The sequence below is a fragment of the Carya illinoinensis genome, chromosome 13, assembly GCF_018687715.1.
Source record: "Carya illinoinensis cultivar Pawnee chromosome 13, C.illinoinensisPawnee_v1, whole genome shotgun sequence".
Lineage (NCBI taxonomy): Eukaryota > Viridiplantae > Streptophyta > Magnoliopsida > Fagales > Juglandaceae > Carya > Carya illinoinensis.
The window spans coordinates 33,056,742-33,075,737 of record NC_056764.1 but is presented as its reverse complement, the minus strand read 5'-3'; the positions used below and the strand labels follow the sequence as shown (position 1 = coordinate 33,075,737).

General features: G+C 34.5%; 2 protein-coding genes across 5 annotated transcripts; one reads left to right on the top strand and one right to left on the bottom strand.

Moving 5' to 3' along the window:
* Positions 1-5,374: 5,374 nt before the first annotated feature.
* Positions 5,375-8,397, top strand: LOC122291776. 2 transcript variants are annotated; one of them, XM_043099750.1, is made up of 3 exons: positions 5,375-5,880; positions 7,922-8,208; positions 8,336-8,397. In XM_043099750.1, exons 1-3 carry the CDS (start codon positions 5,535-5,537, stop codon positions 8,339-8,341), a joined length of 639 nt encoding a protein of 212 aa, XP_042955684.1. In that variant the 5' UTR covers positions 5,375-5,534; the 3' UTR covers positions 8,342-8,397. The 2 variants fall into 2 exon arrangements, with proteins under 2 accessions (XP_042955684.1, XP_042955681.1); XM_043099747.1 differs by lacking the exon at positions 8,336-8,397 and having other exon boundaries at positions 7,922-8,318.
* Positions 8,398-8,448: 51 nt separating this feature from the next.
* LOC122291775 (protein EMSY-LIKE 3-like) lies at positions 8,449-13,636 on the bottom strand. Of its 3 annotated transcripts, none has more exons than XM_043099744.1 (10): positions 13,186-13,633; positions 11,232-11,437; positions 11,037-11,146; positions 10,691-10,931; positions 10,402-10,587; positions 10,252-10,320; positions 9,587-9,832; positions 9,438-9,506; positions 9,295-9,358; positions 8,449-8,829 (listed from the first exon to the last, which is right to left on the bottom strand). In XM_043099744.1, the coding sequence occupies exons 1-10, from the start codon at positions 13,211-13,213 to the stop codon at positions 8,705-8,707; spliced, it is 1,344 nt and encodes a 447-aa protein (XP_042955678.1). In that variant the 5' UTR covers positions 13,214-13,633; the 3' UTR covers positions 8,449-8,704. The 3 variants fall into 3 exon arrangements, with proteins under 3 accessions (XP_042955678.1, XP_042955679.1, XP_042955680.1); XM_043099745.1 differs by having other exon boundaries at positions 8,449-8,826; positions 13,186-13,627; XM_043099746.1 differs by lacking the exon at positions 10,252-10,320 and having other exon boundaries at positions 13,186-13,636.
* Between the last annotated feature and the right edge of the window lie 5,360 nt (positions 13,637-18,996).

The window sequence follows — 18,996 nt, the reverse complement described above, 5'->3', positions numbered from 1 at the left end:
TACTTTTTTTTTTAGTTTTGTTACGCACAAGCAAATTTGTATACCGATCTATGTACCAATGTTACTACTTTCAAATTCAAAATTCAAATTGGTACTATTTTTATTAAAATATGACTTCCTGACCAATCAGATTAAATGGGTGCACGTATTGGTGTGCAAAATTACTTACAACTAGATTTTTTTCCTTTTTTATTGTTTTAGTGTAAATAAGACACCATGCACAGTCAAAACTACAAAGCAAATGCGAAAGATTTTTTGTTCATAATATATACAAAAATATAATTGGCATCATTTTGATGTCCAAATCTCCCTCCTAATTTGTATTACACCTATGTTGCTTGTCATTCATTAAGCTTAATATTCATACTAATTCACATGCACAATTATGAATAAATAGCCGTTTCTAAATCATTAAGTAATTTAAGCTCATTCCTCGTTCATCTTATCATTTTTAAAGGAATTGGAGTTACATTCCTTTTCAATTTTCATTTCAAGAGATCTTATGTGTTTCACACCCTCTTCGGACCTTGAAAAATACTAAAGTCCTTTTCTTTCTCATCGGAACACAAAAGATTTATCACTATAAAAAAAAAAAAAATATAGTGATCACACTACTAACTACTTCATTTGTGAATTTCATAACTATCTATTCTCCTGTTCTATCCTCTTATGTAGCAGGCTACAAAGATTTACATCATTAGAAAAGATGATTCATCTGAATTGATGTGAGAAAATTACATTGCATCTCAAAAATAACATGTAGAATGGAGTGGGTGGTAATATCGCAACTATGTGGAAGCAAAATTCAAATGAAAAATAATGCAGCCACACAATAACCAAAATAATCAAAGTAGTACAAAATTTTGGTATTGAAGTGAAAACTCTTTACAGGACTCTTCATTTGCAATACACTAGAAGAATTGATTTATACAAATTCCATTTGCAACCTCCCATAAAGAACTCTCTCTTATATCAGACAAGCGACATGCTTGCCTCTTCTTGTAGAGTTTGGTTTCCTCTCCCGAAACTATCGTAGATTTTGCATAGAACTTGAATGCTAAGAACTTGAGTTAGCCTCTGAAAATATCTAGAAGAGAACTCTATTCCAATTTCCAACACACCAATACAAAAGTTAATTACTCCTAGCACAACAAAATGACCTTACGTTCTATTTGCTTTTGTGCAATCAAAAGTTTATTTTTTATTTAAAGTAGTGTGAAACAATTGAAGCACGTTGAGAAGAAGAAATCCATATTTTGGCAATTCTGTTGCTGCGCTTCACTAATTTACAGCTGAGGATGTGCATGGGGAGAAAACGAGTGAGAAAAAAAGCTTTTCACCCTCAATCATAATATCTTTTAGATATTATAAAATGAAGGAAATTACATATAATTCCCTCAAACTACTAGTTAATTTTGCAATCATCTCATTAAACTGTCAATTTCAGCATTTACCCGCCGCCACTAGTACGATGTCGTCATATTATAAAAATTAACAGCTATTAGCACGTTGCCGGCACATTTTATAAATTAATGACATTTATCTAAACGTCACCACTAATATATTTTTGGCGCATTACATAAACACCACTAGATAATTTTTTTCCCAATGTTTTGTAAACACCGCCATCTTATTAGAATTACCACCAAATCTAATGATTTCTAGGATTTTTAAAGCATCAATAATAATCACTAACGATTGTAAGCAGATATTGTTCTTTAAATAAATGTCACGATATTTACGTTCTCGGCATTTTTTGAAATGCCACCAAATTTAGATTGAAGTCTATAACAATGTATTCTGTATTGACATTTAAGAAAATGACGATAATGGAAAATACCATAATAGAAAAAAAAAATGACAACACCCAAATTAATAATAAATATAATATAATGAGTAATTATTGATGTAAAGGAAAAAAAATTACAAATCAAATCACATGAAAATGATTTAAGTACTATATATGATATTATTACATTTGAACAGAGATTTTAATTTCTATTGATTTCTAGAATCACTTGGTTTTTCACTAGCAACTTCAGTATCATTTCCCTAAGCGGCTGGCATAACCTGCATATATAAAATTAACACATTAATTTGTTAACTCAATAGAATGTTCCAATAGTATAGGAAGGTTCTTACCTTGAGTTTTTCATTTTCAAGAAATGATTTTAAGCTCTGGACAAAGAAGAAAAAATAGCCATATCAAGCTGAAGATATAGTGTTGTGTTTTATTTTCAATCTCTTCCACTCTGCCATGAGCCTTGTTTTGAGCTCTGCAGGGTACCCTTCATCGGTGTCTCACAGCCTCTTGATCCTAAAATAGAATTCTCATCATGCTTCAGAGCCCCTTCACATCTTTTTCACGATATTTAGGTGGGGCCTTCTTTGGAAGAGATTTATCACCATTACGTTCTGAAAGACATGTTTTAGTATATAGTTCATAGTTCTATCATATTATCAAAAGCAGGCTGAAGAGGTAGAGGCACTGGAGAAAATTTGGTTCTCCAAAAAGCATGTCCACAAAGCTTAGGCCATTGGATTGTTTCAGCTGGATCTTTTACCTGTAAATAATTAATTAGATTGACAAAAGGGCTGATTGGATTACCCCGAGAGAGGAGGAGTTGGATCTTAGAGGATGGATTTTACTAGTTGAGTAAATTCTTTTTCCACAAAGGGAGGCCACCCTGCATAACACTCATATAGGGGCCCAGAAATCAGATGCATATGAATGGCCACCCTCGTCATCAAACAGCTCAGGAGCCATGTAAAACGGCATCCCACGTTTTGCTTGTGGCAACTAAACAAGTTCATAAAAGTAAAACTACGATAGTAGTTTATTAGGGAAAGAGAGGGAAGTTAACAGATCATGACTTCGAACAAGTGATTATCAAATCCATTCATTTTTATATATTTAAAACAATTTGTTGGAATAGTCAGTGTAAACATACCGAGGAAGAAATGCATAAGCACGTTTGTACGTCCATTTTCATCCCATAGGATGTTTGATGGCTTCAAATCAAAAATAAATAATTCCCTTGCAGTGTAAAAACCTAACAGGGATTTTTCCAAAATGTACATTAATTGAGAACTAAACAAGAATCAAACAAGCTTCTGAAATCATTAGAATGAAGTGCAGATCTTGATTGTGGAAGGGGTCACCAGGACCAATACCTCATATCACTAGATAAATCCCTTCAGCTAACACAAAATTGTAAAAAAAGAACAAAATAAAACAGAGCAGTCGGGACACTGATATGACCTCTAACAGCCATTTCAAAGGAAAAGCAAAACAAAGAAAAATGTAGAGATATCATAATTGGAAAAAAAAAAAAAAAAAATTCAAGATGACCTCACAGATTCTAGAACTGCAAAAACAAATAAACGGTTTAAGCGAGTTGTGTCGTCTTACCTATTAATTGAACAGGTTAGGTTCTGGATGACCTATATAATCTAATCCTTATAACTTGATACAACACAATTTGTCAATCCTAGAAGGGAATTTAAAACATAGCTTAAGGTTGATACTAGACATGACATAGAGCAAAAGTCATCAAATTAAAGGACCAAGACAACCAAAAGGGACTCTTCTGGATGGGGGCACATCCTCAACTTCATCCTAGTCTCTCTTCTCCTCCACTTACATACTCATCTCTATAATTGAGGGTAAACTGAGGCAGGCAATTAGCTTGTACAAACACAAAATGTGGTGGCATTCGCCTCAAAAGACTCATGGACGTAAGTCCTAGAACTGAACTACATAAATCTTGTTGTCTTCCTCTTTTTTTATATTTTCTGCACTTTGTAAAATTTGTGGATGAGCATTCCAATCACTATAACCATAATTGAGCACCATCGTGGGTCATTCGACCTACCATTAGCATCTAGTCTTGACAAAAAAACGCATCAACAGTGTTTGTAGTGTAAAGTACAATGTAATTTTGATAATTCAATATATACATATAAAAGATAAATGTTATTCTTCATTCTAAATTTATCATAGTTAATCGCGTTTTTTATATGGCACATTTCAAGTGATTAACATATAAATGTTTGACTCACATAACCACTTAAAATGTGCCGCAACAAGTGTGCATGATTGGGGATGATAAAATTAGGATGAAGAGTAGATTACTCTATATATAAAGAGAAATGATGATTGCAATCGTGAGCGCGTAAGCGTCATGCAATCATTTTGAAAAAAAATGAATAAATACAGGACCTACATAAAAAGAAATTAATTTTTTAATAATAAACATCATTCTTTTTCAAATAACTGCATGGCGCTTACATACTTCACAACTGTATGTATCATTACTTATATATAAAACATCATATGGAACCATAGTTTTTGCTTATATCAAATTGAGGATTGAGAAAAACATTTCTTTCATTCTTTATGAATATTATCTTAAGCATAATATTGATTTTGCCTAAAGGATTGCCCAAAAGGGGAAGAATCTTTGCCCAAAAAGACATCAAGGGAGATAATGTTCTCACTTGAACTATTGGTAATTTTTTTTTCTTGTAGACTAGCGTTGATTTATAATTATAAGAGCACACATACAAATAGATGTGGTATACTCAACCATAATAATAGACTTGTTATAATTAATTAGCTAAAAATTTCGATTGTTTCATATGCAACAGTTATTTTTTATTGGATTAAAATTATTTCATAGAAAGACCAAAGGCATACCTTTAGTTCATTGAATTTTGCTAAAACGAAAAGAAACAGAAAAGAATGTGCATGCACTTCCCTCTTAAGTATATAGTTCCTTTAACTATATTTAGTGATATGCGAAAACATGATTTATACAATTTTATAATGTGTAAATTTTATATGAAATAATAATAATTCTCCTTATTCTTCCCACACACCACATCTATTTTAATTTTTTATTTCATTTTTTCTACAACAAGTATATGGTGTATGAATGATAAGAAGAATAACTCATTTAATTTAATAAGAATAAAATAAAATAAAAAAATAATTTTAAAATATATAAAATGTATAGTGTGAGATGATAAGTAGCATTCTTCTAAAAAATAGTGCACTTTTACATTATATAATAGATCTTATATAAATTACGCGAGATCTTAAAAGTTGGTTTGAATTTAGATATGAGATGAGATGATTTAAGATAAAAGATAAAAATTAAATAAAATATTATTAAAATAATTTTTTTTTAAATATTATTTTTTAAAATTAAAAAAAAATAAATTGAGATTTAAAAAATAGAATTATTTATTATATTTTATATAAAAATTTAAAATAATTATAATAATAAAATGATAATGTTTTCGAAATACGAGTCCTAAAACTTCGCACAACATCGAACATTCCTCATAAAGTATTAGAGGTTCAGAAAACCGGCCCAAAGCGATTATCACGACCCAAGTCATTGCTTAGCCTTATGGTGGTGTTGTCCAACTCCAACCTAACCAACATTTACTCCCCCTCCTCTCTCTCCCTAACAAACGCACACATCACAAGCCATTGCTGATTCCATCTACTTCTCTTTCCCTGCAAGATGTCAAACTGTGCTGTAGAGTCTACCACTGTTGAAACCATCGATGGAGTCCAGCTCCGGACGAGGCTCTTCAAACCGTTGGAAGAAATTAAGGATGACTTGGTGGTTGTTCTTGTCCACCCATACTCAGTCCTTGGTGGTTGTCAAGGCCTCTTGAAAGGAATAGCAGCTGGGCTGGCTGGAAAAGGTTACAGATCGGTGACCTTTGACATGAGAGGAGCTGGGAAGTCAAGTGGAAGGGCTTCTCTCACTGGTTTTGCGGAAATCAAGGATGTTATTGCTGTCTGCAAGTGGGTCTCTGAGAATCTCTCCGTTGGCAGGATTTTGTTGGTAGGCTCTTCTGCAGGTAGGATTTTTTTTCTTTTATTTTTAACAATTTATATAGATCAAGATTTCTTTCCCACTTCATGGGCAGGACAAGCTTAATGGTTGTTATCTTTGGAAGCGAATGGATTGCTTTACTCAATTTAATGGTTTGATGGATTATTTCTAGATCTATGAATTGGATATTTGATTTTATATGCTATCTTGCTCTTTCTTCTGTATTGTATTAACTTTATTATAGTTTTTATTTCATAGCGAGTAACATATCTAGAAAAAAAAAGCACCATTTGTTGAAATCAATTGGTTATACTGATTCTGGTGTAATTTGTTGGGTCAATTTCATATAATTCTCATGCTGGCTGTGTCGTATGTTGATTTTATATGTTTTATAAAGTGGGCTTTCCCTAACCTCTGCTTCTTGTCAATATGAATTTCCTTTAAAGATATGTGATTTTCTTTGTTTTATAAACTAGGAAATTGTGACTGTTGGAGTACTGATGATCTACTTCAATTGATGGTCTTAAAGGTGAAACAAAAGGGTCATCAAAGGCTTCTTGCAACCATGACATGCACATAAAAACGTAGGTGAATATGGATTAGGTTTAAGTTCTACCTTTTGTGACCTTGTGCCAGTGTGATAATACTCGGTGACTTCTCATTGCATCCATATTTTGCCCAACCCACTATCGAACAACAATATCTCTATATTTCCAAATATCAAGATGATCCAAAGTTGAAAAAAGAAAACCCCTCATCAAGACAATGTTCGGAACTATGGTTTTCCCATATTTTAACTCGGCTGAACATGTAAGTTTCAGACTGGAAATTGAATGGCACCAGTTGAGGTGAAATTCGCATGATAAGCATATAGAAGACATTTGAATCCAAGGTACCTGGTAATGACTGTTAATAGGTATACCGGGATATTACTTGAACCCAACTTTTGGATTTTGTTATAAGAGTTTTGCAACATACAAGCCCGTGTGTTAACACACCATTTGTTGTGGGAACCATTACAGCTTTAAAAAAGTCAAAACAACAATAATTTTTTTAACATAATTGATATAGAAGGCTTTCACACCAACAATATGTTGGGTGTGTTAAAAATTAGGCTTGTAAATATATTTTTTCTTTGCTAAATGTGAGATTATCTATGTATTTTTAGTATTCCCATCGATGCACAAAATGTGCAACCATTACATGAGCACTTTGTTTACGGGCTGAGTGTTTTGCTTGGACAATTTTCAGATTACAGGTTGGCATATTCCCTTACCAGACATCACAATTAAACCATTAAATTGCTATAGAATGTTAATGGACGTAACTTTTATCTGTTCAATTCAGAGTTCTGCTCGTAACACATACTGGATTACTGGTAACCTCTTAATTTGGCTATGAAAAATTCTTGGTAGTTCTTATAAGCAAAACATTTTCTCTCTGTTTACATGTTTCTATGACCTTTAATAATAGTTATGGTTTTTCCCTCGAATACCTGTCTGTTAATGTTAGACGACTCAGGAGATGAACTGCTACTTTAATCCTTGTCTTTAGAGCACGGTAGTGATGATTTACTGAAATGTGAATTTTGTCTGATGCTAAATGTAAGGAAATCTTTCTTTTTTACCTATCAAAAAAAAAATGTAAGGAAATCTTTCTTTTCTGATAGACAACATCTGAACCCTGTTAATTTGGCTATGAAAAATTCTTGGTAGTTCTTATAAGCAAAACATTTTCTCTCTGTTTACATGTTTCTATGACCTTTAATAATAATATTATGGTATTTCCCTCGAATACCTGTCTGTTAATGTTAGACGACTCAGGAGATGAACTGCTACTTTAATCCTTGTTTTTAGAGCATGGTAGTGATGATTTACTGAAATGTGAATTTTGTCTGATGCTAAATGTAAGGAAATCTTTATTTTCTGATAGACAACATGTGAATTCTTAAGGCATCCATACACTTAAAAGTTACAATACCATCCGTCATCAAAGCTGTTGTAATACACAAATTCATCCATGATGCCTTTTTTCTTTATTTTCTTATATTGCCTTAATTGTTGCAGGAGCACCAATTTCAGGATCTGCAGTTGATCAGATTGAACAAGTTGTGGGCTATGTGAGTCTAGGGTACCCTTTTGGTATGATTGCCTCAATTCTTTTTGGGCGACACCATAACGCCATCCTGAAGTCCCCAAAGCCTAAAATCTTTGTCATGGGTACGCGGGATGGGTTTACTAGCGTGAAGCAGCTGAACAACAAGTTGAGCTCTGCTGCAGGGCGTGTTGAAACACATTTGATAGAAGGGGTAAGCCATTTCCAAATGGAAGGGCCTGCTTATGATGCGCAGATGGTGAATCTTATCCTTGAATTTGTTGCTTCATTGTAGTAATTTGATCCAGTTCTCGGACTTGTGATTGGGATTTATCTCTGTATTGAATGTATATGCATGCTGATTTTTCACCTTTGTTCACTTGCAGGATTAGAATGTTGTTTTGGATTCTAAGAGCCATCCCAGTGAAAAATTGGTCAGCTGTCCAAAGAACTTGGCCCGTTAACCATTGTTATAGCCAAATAATATGAGAGAGAGAGAGAGAGTCAACCACGAGAATAGTATGCATTTGTCAAAATAATCTTTACAAGGTCAAGTCTTCTAGTTAAATGTTTTGCATCAGCATTTCCCCAGCTAAACTTATACATACATTAAAACCAAGCCTATTTTTCTAACCAAAGAGAACCTAGCCAAACTAAACACTAGGGTGATCGTAACATAAGAGAAAAACATACTACAAGCACACATTCTATATGTCGTCGCCTTCTTGACGATCATGGATGCAACTTTACTCCCTCTAGCCATTTTTATCCTCATGTGAACCTTCAACTACTCTACGCTCGCCTATTTCATCATATTGCCGCTTCCTCCATCCTTCTTGATCCACTGATCGCCCCTGTGAGAATGGGTTTTCTCCATCTGCTTGGAAGCCAAAGGAGAAAGAGAAAAGTATTCCTTGCATCATTAATACAAACATCAAAAGTTTTTGTTGCATCCCAGAAACAAAAATGCACGATAATTGGTGAATGCCGATTCTAGGGAGTGTCACTGGCAAGATGCATGATGTGAAAATGGGGTCAATATCTTGAATGGTCCTTTTGTATTTGGCCCCAGGTCGGAAAAATATTACCACCTTAGAAATTTAAACCGTCAGAAAACAGCATGAACTCTATCTTCAAATATAAGACGCTCACTTGGGTCCCATTTTCGACTGTCAAGTGTTGGGGGCAAAAAATGAATGACGATTGATTAACAAAATAATACAGTGAGCGGCATCGTCAGATCTAAATATACAAAAACTAAAATAAATAGATACAACAGAAGGCAGCACTAGTTTATTTAACTTGATCTACTATATAACATTGTTATCTGTCAATTAGTTATTACCACTTTCACCGTCAGATGCATCTTCAAGCCTTTCAATTGCATCCACCAAGGCTTGTTCATGCTCCTGCAGTTCAAAGAACACATCACTATTGTCGGGATGAAAGAACATGCAAGATTAACTGTAGAAGATGCTTGGTTCTTACTTTCAGCACTTTTTTAGCTTTCTCGATTTCCATGGGATCAGGATGACTGGCACCAAAAACTTTTTCCACCTGTTTTAAATTTTACAGCAATTAGGGAAAAGCCAGTCACCATACTTGCAGTTATTTCTAACAATCAATTGCCTTCATACCTCCTTGATAAGAGTATCTGTGTGAACTATTTCAATATCACCCATTGCCTTCTTCCCAATTCCATTTTGCGACAAGGAAAACTCTTTCTTTGACTGACCCTTTGATATTCCTCTACCTCTTCCTGCACCGGTAACTGCACCACCACGTGCCATTGATTTCTTAACCCCCCGGCCTGGTCCAGGATGACCAATCTTATGAGAAACTCCAGGATCCTCACCTTCCCACCTGATATCTTCAGGCGATATCTAGCATTTATAGATTAAAAAAGAAAAAAATATCAAGAAAAAATTCTCATTCGTGAACTAACAGGGAGTCAAAAACATTGCAAACAAGCCAGCCACAAAAATTCTCTTCTAAACTTTTCAAGTCTTTTCCACACATCCATTCCCCACTACTAGCACCATAAATCGTTCGAAAATGCATCATAATTTGATGTTTAATTAATAAACTAACCCTATGAAAAACACAGCTTGGCTTCGTAATGCAAGCTTCAAACTAAACCTTTGTGAATGGGATAAAGAACAAAAGGCATTGTGTGAACAACTATAGTCATCAGCATTCAAGAATCTTCAATTTTCAGCACAGATAGGATATAAATTGTATAGAAAACATAATGCTTTAAAATAGATCATCTATTGAGGCCCTAACATGCCAAGGCATTTACCTCTTTGAGATTGACCCACTCCCAAGTTTCATCTGTTGTATTAATATCATACACCAGGGCATGTCGGCCCTATTAAACATTTTGAAATTAGTAAGCTTAATGGAGGCCCATCAATTTTTAAATAATGTATGGTCAACAGTAAAAACGCACCTCAATACGGTTGTAGTCAGTTATTACTGCCTCATAAAAGTGGTTATCTTCAGGCCACCTTGTCCAGACTTTTCTCCCAATTAGTGGATCATAGGTTGTGGGCTCGGCAGGTTCATTGGTTGCAAAGGCACCTGAAGAAGCACGATTACCAACTTGGGCCCTTCCTGTGAGACCAGTAGAAGGATACTGCATGGACATCATCGAGGATGCAGCAGGCAAAGTTCCCAGTCAAAAGAAAATAGAGGAAAATGACAACAAAACAGATAATATTGAAGACCTTCTTACATACCGATTTTGGCTTCTTGCTCCTTGATCCTGGAGGAGGAGGACCTCGTCTCAAGGCTGATGAAGACGGTTGCCCAGATGGATGCATCGCAGGAGATGGTGCACCAAGGGACAAGGAAGCCACAGATTGTGATGTTTTCTGTTTCTTGCGTGATGCTGAAACTGTGGGACTAGGTACGGGCTCATGAACAGGCTGAGCAGCATTGAGCATGCCGGATGGGGGCCCTCTTGCTTTCCTCCATTCCCTACAGAACGATTCATTTCACTTCCCATTAAAATAAAAACCCAACTACAAGTCAGCACAGGCTAGACGAAAGCTAATCAGCAGAATATGACCAAAATATTCAGACCTTATCCTCCTAATGATATCATCAGCATTAACCCTGGATAGAAGCTCTCTGTGTTCCTCATCTGATACTCTGAGCTCCTTTCTAAGTTCTGTAATTAAGCTTTCCTTGTCCTAAATAATCGATAACACAAAAGCCTAAAAAACAACAGTACAGTGTTAACTACACAAACAAGTACAGAAGAAATGAACACCTTACCCAAGTGATCGCATCAGATTGAGCTTTGAATGCCCGAAGGACTGAACAATATGCTTCTTGCTCAATCTGGTGGATCTGGGTTTCCATATCACCGTGCATCCTAGATAATGGAGCAGAACCAACAACTGCAGATCTTCCATTTCCAGCTGTGTGGCCTGCTCTTTGGAATCTATTTTGATGTGAAGGAGGAAGGTCATCATCTGTTCCTGTAGTTGTTTCAGATAAAGCTGGCTCATTAAATCAACACCTTTCTAGGATGTGGTAGCCAAATATTCTAAGAAGAGTGCTAGGTTCATAAAAGTGAAATTCACAAATTGCTTTGGCTAAATGTGCTATGTTAGTTTACTTCATGTGAAAAAAAAAAAAAAATCTACAATCTGATTTACCACAACAAGCCACATCAATTTATGAGTTTACTTTTATGAGATATTTTTGCGAATGAAAAATTTCTCTTCTCAAAATTTTCCATAGAAAAGAAGAAAGGTAAAATATCCTTCAATTGGGTTCACGATGTATATAAAGACCCAGAAAACTGGCACATAATTTGGCTTATGATGCACCAACAGCAATGCCATCATGTTCACAGGGAAACAAGATAATAAATTAATACAGGGTATATCAGTAGGCCACAACCCCTAGGGTTGGGCTTAAGTGGAAAAGGCCTCAGTCTTTATGGTATGCTCCCTCCAGGTCTAAGGTTTGAACCCCCTTGGGTGCAAACAATTTCTAGAGGTCATCAGGCTGGAGAGATTTCCTCTTGAATTACCCTACACTTGAGGAAAACTCCTTGCCAAGGGCATTTGCACCCCAGGATTAGTTGCGACTTTGTTTCCGTACACCTGGCGCCAAAGAAAAAATAAAGGAGGCCAGTTCTGCTTTCTGTTCATCAGGTTACTATAGTAAAAAAAATATGTTGTTTCACATTATCCTCTGAGCAGGAAAAAAAAAAGGAGAGAGAGATTTCATGCCATGTAGAACTTTAAATTGTAAAATTATAACCAAAACACTCGTCCTACCTCTACCCATAAACCAATCAAAAACAGTAAGTTCGATTAAACTCATCAAAACCCCAATAGAGAGATTTCATGCCATGTAGAACTTTAAATTGTAAAATTATAACCAAAACACTCGTCCTACCTCTACCCATAAACCAATCAAAAACAGTAAGTTCGATTAAAGTCATCAAAACCCCAATAGGAAAGTAAAAATGAACACCTAAAAACCTTTAAAAGCCACAAAAAAACTCATATTAAAGCAGTCCTGAGTACAATTACAGAGCTTATGTCCATCACTTTTCTGCAATTATGTCAAAAAAAAAGCCCCAGAATTCACTTCAAACAGACATTGAAACTGCTAATAATCATAGATTGCTTCAGGAACCTTACAAAAACAATTGAAGAAAAACAGGCTCATAAGCAACTATTCACGACAGAACATGAGCTTGGTTTCAAAAGATTCAGAAAACAACAAACAGACACCATAAGTCGAAATTTTAAATAAATCGATTCCTTAGAAGGAAGATTATACAATAACTGAAAAAAAAAAAAAAATCATCAATGCAACAATACATACATTAAGCTAAAGCCTATTCAATTCATCATAGCTCCTTCAAAATGCAATTTTTTTTAAGTCAAGACAGCGATACTCCACGAAAATTGTACCCCATCTTAACTAAAAACAGAAGAAAACCAAAACTTTCTTCAATACACAATCCACAACAACGCAATCCAGTCAAATTGTTAACAATTCAGGCAAAGTGAACCGACTTTCAACCTTTCAGAGGCTAAAATAAAACCAAGTGACAAAACAATAAACGAGGAGTAATTGCACAGCTAACATGAAAGAACCCAAAACTTATCAACGCCCACCTCTGATTCACCGAAATTAACCTATCAAAAACCCTAGAAACCCACAGAATAGGTTGAAAAACATAAGATCTTTGGAGTAAGCTCACCACTGCTATCAGATAGCTCAAATTCCATGAATCCGCCAAATCAAGTTTGACCAAAAGAAAACCGTATCGAACCCAACGTCAGAACCAGCTTCGAAAACCCGAGTGTTCGGTCAAATCTATCGAGCCCGCCAGTCGCTCCTGGCCGAAACAGGTCGTACGGAAATGACTGGGACGAATTGGTGCAAACTTGGTCAGATTTTGAAAGCAGAATCCGATTCTGGAAACTCCAGAGAAGTTGAATTTGTGGTGCAGAGGGTGATAGAACGCGATCGAATTGTTTAACAGGGAGTGTGGTTTCGTTGGGTAAATTTCTTAAGAGTTTTGGGGCCAAGTTAAAAATCGAAATAATTGCGGGGCTAAATTGGGGAGAAATCTTGACAAGTGGGACTCTGGGATAGGACTGTGAGAGAGAAAGAGACAGAGGGAGTGCGGACTTGAGTTTGATGTTTATGGCGCCGCGCCCTAACTTTTTTACAGTTAATAATGGAGCCTGAGTTCCGCGACAGCTAAAAATTGTGATCGAGTGTGTTTCCTAGTACGACAAGTCGTGCGTTTGTCTGTTATCCTGCCTTGTCTTTCCCCTTTCCCTTTTCGGCCTTTCGTTGAGTTTACAAAAGGATCGGAAAGGAAAAGGCCAAAGGGTATCCAAATTCATAACACAAAGATATCACAAAGCAGCAATTTTTTGTTTGTATTGGACTATTTATCATTCATTTATCTTATCATATGCTCGACATATTATAATATAATATTAGATGATAAATTTATAAATAAAATATAATAAATAATCTTCAATCATCTAATATCACATTAAAATTAAGATGATGGATAATATTACTCTTTTAAAAAACCGTCGATGTAAGGATTGATCTCCTTATTCATTATCAAGTGATATTAGTATGGTTGAGCCTCTTGAGCATAAAACCTCTTCCAAACTGATGTCCCACAATCTCAAGATTTTTATTACCACATATGTCAACATCTCTCTCTATAGGATTTATATATACGTCCTAATAAGCTCTAATTAATATTAGAATCTCAAGCATTCATTATGGTTTATTCACATTAATAGCTAAAATCATCTCTGATCACTACTTTGCAGTGTCCACCAATATTCCACGTATCGGTATATAGCGACGTTATGCATGTATAGATTATCACATGTCACATGGACCACGTGCATGGAACGTACTAGAAGATGTTCTGTACGTATAATCAGCTCTCGTCTGTTTTGAAAACTATAAGCCAACTTTTAATCCGCAATATAACTTTTCAACAATCAGCTATGTTTCTTCTTTCTGTATTCTTGATCTTAGATTGAGACATTCATAAATTTGGAATCGTGTGCATGTGTTGGACATGCAAATTATGATACAAAAAGATGTTGGCTTAGTTGGTTAAATCAAAGTACTAGATATATCAAGTATTTCAAGATTAAAGGAATCTCACCCTTCCCATTTTCTTTTTAATAGAGTAATACTATGTACAAGTTTTAAATCGATAAGTCACGTACAAACTCTTTATAAAAAGTGGATTCCACTAATAAAAAATATTTTTTTTTTTTTATACTTTTTTAGTTAGATTTCAATTTTTTACAATAGCTTGTATGAGACTTGTCTATTTGAGACTTGTACAAATCATTTTTCTTTGTAATATAAGTTAAATTACTGGACTTAGAATTGCAATTATGAAACCTAGATGGCATGAGACCCAGCCTTCATAAGAGAGATCCTGGGTTCGATCCCCCTCCCTAAATCCCCCAATATCAAAAAAAAAAAAAAAAAAAGAATTGCAATTATGAAAAGTGACATGCAATCAATTATTGTAGCGGTACGTGTTTGATCGAGCTAGGTATCCACTTTCTCCCTGATCTCATGAAGATTTATTAGTTCGAGAAAGTAAGAAGAGGTATGGCTAGATAATTATAAAGCAATTAAATGAGTGATTATAGTAGCTTATGAATCTCATGCGTGGCAACGACGGATTTTATAGATCGGCTCTCCAAGAACTTATAAGGTTGGAGAATTGATTGAAGTAACGCTTGTTGCATGCTAGGCGCATACAATGATATCATATGGAAGTGTCACTTGGCTCTCTTGTGAATTGAGTGAAATGGTGAGGCACTGCAGTACGTTGTTTGCAGGTGACCTGAACATGATAAATAATAAAATTGGTTATAGGTAAAAAGGAAAAATCATAAAACTTATATATATATATATATATATATATATATACTAGGTGAAAGCAACGTGCAATGCACGTTTGTTTAGTTTATATTTAATTTTTTTGTTAAGAATTAATTTTTTATTAATAAAGATGTAATATTTTTGGTTAATTAAATAACTAACGATGTAATGTTTATGTAATTAATAAATAATTACATGTTGTGATATATTATAAAAGTAAAGAATTAATAGCATATATAGCATGGTCCTATAAATAAATATCGTTTATAGTTTTATGAAAGATGTTTGAGATCATTTTAATTTTAGGATGACGATCCAACATTTTCCTCATCTTGCATTGCTTCAATAGAGAGGACATTAAAATGCCTATATTTTTTCTTCTTCAATTTCTCTAAATCTATATAAACTTGAATCTGCTAAATTTTTTTTGACAATTTCTCCGCAATACTTTTAACATATGGTCGATGTTCTTACAAAATAAATTTTGAATTGCAGATTAATCTTTCATATATTCAACGTGTAAAGTAAGAAGGCAACAAAATATAAATAAACTATAATTTAACTACTGATTAAGAGAAAAATCCAACGAACCATAAACCCGAGAATTCCAAATTTTTTAAGTTTAGCTTCTAGAGAACCAAACGCAACATTATGATTTTCTTTCTATCATAGCTATAATAATACATCAACGAAACCAACCAACGTTTATGAAATCAATCCTAAACTCTTCGTTGAATGAAAAAATTTTCCTCTGAAATTTAGTGATCCAAGATAAACCAAGTAATTTTCAGACAACTTCACGGATCACACTGCATTAAAATCAACATTCAAATACAATCTATACAAAGGAAAAAAATGGTTATTTGTAAAAGGATTGATTTCACTAAAATAATTCCATAAGCTCTGAAGAGTCCTATAAGGTCCACAGATTCATCCCAATAAAGTTTCAAAAACACCTTCAACATATACATGCAATCACTTAAATAAAATCTATAAGCATGTCAAAAGCATTTTTAATTTGATCCACTTGCCCAAGAGGGTAATGTCGGAGAAATAGGTAAAAGAAAGTAAGAAAACATGAATCCAATCACAAATGAGAAGTGCAATATCTACAGTGAAAAATGAAGGATGGGACACCTGGAGGTGATGAGTCATGGTCACAAATATATACTCACATCCCACCCTGAACAAAATTTTCAAAAGTAAAGGTGAATGCCCCAACAACAAGAATCTAGTGAATTTATAATGAACATAAATGTATGAGAAAAATGAGACTAACTACATACACAAAAGAAGCTAGCACACTATAAGAGCAAAAATTCTAAATGAAGATTTCTCAAGAACAAACGTATCACATTGGATTTTAGGGCCAAAACACTAATTTTCTATTAACCCAATAAAAAAGGACCATGACCTGCTTATAGATATAAAGACTAACTGCTTTAGGCTAAAAGGTTTAAACAGATAAAGGAGATGAAAGAGACATCATCGGATTTGAGGAGTTGACGATGGGGAAATAAACATCAAAATTACAAAACCATTTCTTAATTAGCAAAACAATTTGTTTACATTTCATGAAAGAAGAGTTTTATTATATTGGAAAATGTCAATCTCAATAAACTTTCATGGAACAGAGGAGATACCTTTGGAAGTCCACCATTTCCCAGTGCTATATCCATAACAAAAGAACCTGTGCATACTTAGTAAAACAATTGATATTTCTCTTTTCTGTCTCAGTTATCTCTGACCAAACAAGATGGAAGAAATTACAAAGAAAACAAAAAAAAAAGTGCTAAAGATTGAAAATAAAGAGTAGACAACTGACTAAGGTCTTGGATCTCAACTTTGGGCTATTTGATCTTTGAAGCGAACGAATTAGTAAAGCTGTGGGATTACAAATCATTAGCAAGAAAAATGAGAGAGTGATCTTGACCGGAAGCAGATAGACCTGAAAAAAAAAAAAAAAAAAAAAAAAAAAAAAAAAAAAAGAATGTCTATTTGCACCCGACAGGGAAACCCCCGCGTACCCGTCTCTCTCATAAATGAAATGCAATGTTTCATATACACCAAATGACCAAAATCACTGAGTCTTTGCTGTTCCTTCCCTTCCCTTTGTCAAAAACTCTGCTTCTCCCTTCGTCTACCCACGAATACAGGTTCGTCTTCTCATCTTTTTCTCGACTTCATCTTCTCATCTTCTCCTTGACACCTGCTCACTCTCGGTCATTCTCTCCCTCTGCATTTGATCTTCCTCTCATCACTCTCTCTTTCTTGGTTTCTTTCTTAGCCAGCACCAACGTCAAGCCTTCCTCCAGCCATCTCTCAAGGCATTGCCTCACATCGGAAACACCATGAAAATAGCCTAATCAATGTGCTGCTCCTTCCACTGATACAAGTGGCCCTGTTTTTTGTCCCCGAAACAGAGCAGCCAAAGGAAAGTGCCACCCAAGTTCACTGTTTTTTGGTTACTTTTGTTAATATAAATGATAAAAGGCTTGGGAACACCGTTTCTGGGCATTAAAAGTATGATATTATGCAAACAACATATAGTTATAGTTCATCATGGAAACATAGCATACCTCGGGAAAAAATCTAAAATAAATAAAATAAATAACACCCAAGCTACCTATCAATGCATTCTCTTTCAAAGCACAAAGCCCAAACAGAAATGTTGAGGCACAGAAAATGTTGCTAAAGGCAAGAACTCCGACTTCCAAAATAAACAGATTTAGAAAGCATCTAGACCTATTAAAACAAAAAAATAAAGTGAATAGATCTGTTCTTCTCAAACTGCAGGTGCTCTCTCTCTCAGACAGCCAGCGCTTTCTCTCTCCCAGACGGCACTCCATCCTTTCTCTTCTTCAGTTGGTTTCATTTGTATAAACTCTGTTTGTATTTCTTTTTTTTTAAAAATATATCGATTGACGTGCGGTTCTCCCAAAGGTATCCAACGCCGGGTACCTGTAGCAAAGCTGAAAAATAAAAACCAACGCTGCAGAAAAATAAAGAAGAATCAAAGAAGAGAGAAGAGAGAAAGAAAGGCAAATAAAAAGAGGAGAGAAGAATCAAATAAGAGAGAAGACAAAGAGATGGAGAAAGAAGTGGTTTTGGAGAGAGAAACAATGAGAATATGTAGAAAAAGAAGACGGAAAGGTGGAAAAAATTAAAGGACCTGACATGTTATACTTTTAGCCGACCCCACGTCTGATCATTTATATGAGTAAAAGACAAATAAAGCCTCATATAAACAGGCTAAAAGAATAAAATAGAAGGATAAAAAAGTAATGACATAATAAACGACTACACACAGAAAAACGAACGGAATGGACGGAAAAACAACAAATAGACGGAAAAACAATAAATTCCGTTTTATACACACTTTTTATATATAGAAGATATATATATATATATATATATATATATATATATATATATATATATATATATATATATATATATATATATATATAATGGGGTGTGAAACCTTGTGGGAGGAGGGGAGGAAAACAAATGAAGAGGAAATGAAGCTTTTGGTGATGGGTTCAAAAGTTGAGAGGAGTATAGAGGTATTGTGAAAGAAGAAGAAAAGGAATCTGATTTCAATGCCTATTTCTAAATATCAAAA

Bases quoted from the DNA above. Each gene is read 5' to 3' on its own strand.
- LOC122291776 (XM_043099747.1), top strand. From the start codon at position 5,535: ATGTCAAACTGTGCTGTAGAGTCTACCACTGTTGAAACCATCGATGGA. The intron at 5,881-7,921 runs GTAGGATTTTTT...TAATTGTTGCAG, and splicing joins GTTGGTAGGCTCTTCTGCAG to GAGCACCAATTTCAGGATCT.
- LOC122291775 (XM_043099744.1), bottom strand. From the start codon at position 13,213: ATGGAATTTGAGCTATCTGATAGCAGTG. The intron at 10,932-11,036 runs GTCTGAATATTT...ATCGTTCTGTAG, and splicing joins GATATCATTAGGAGGATAAG to GGAATGGAGGAAAGCAAGAG. The intron at 9,507-9,586 runs GTATGAAGGCAA...AATTTAAAACAG, and splicing joins CAGATACTCTTATCAAGGAG to GTGGAAAAAGTTTTTGGTGC.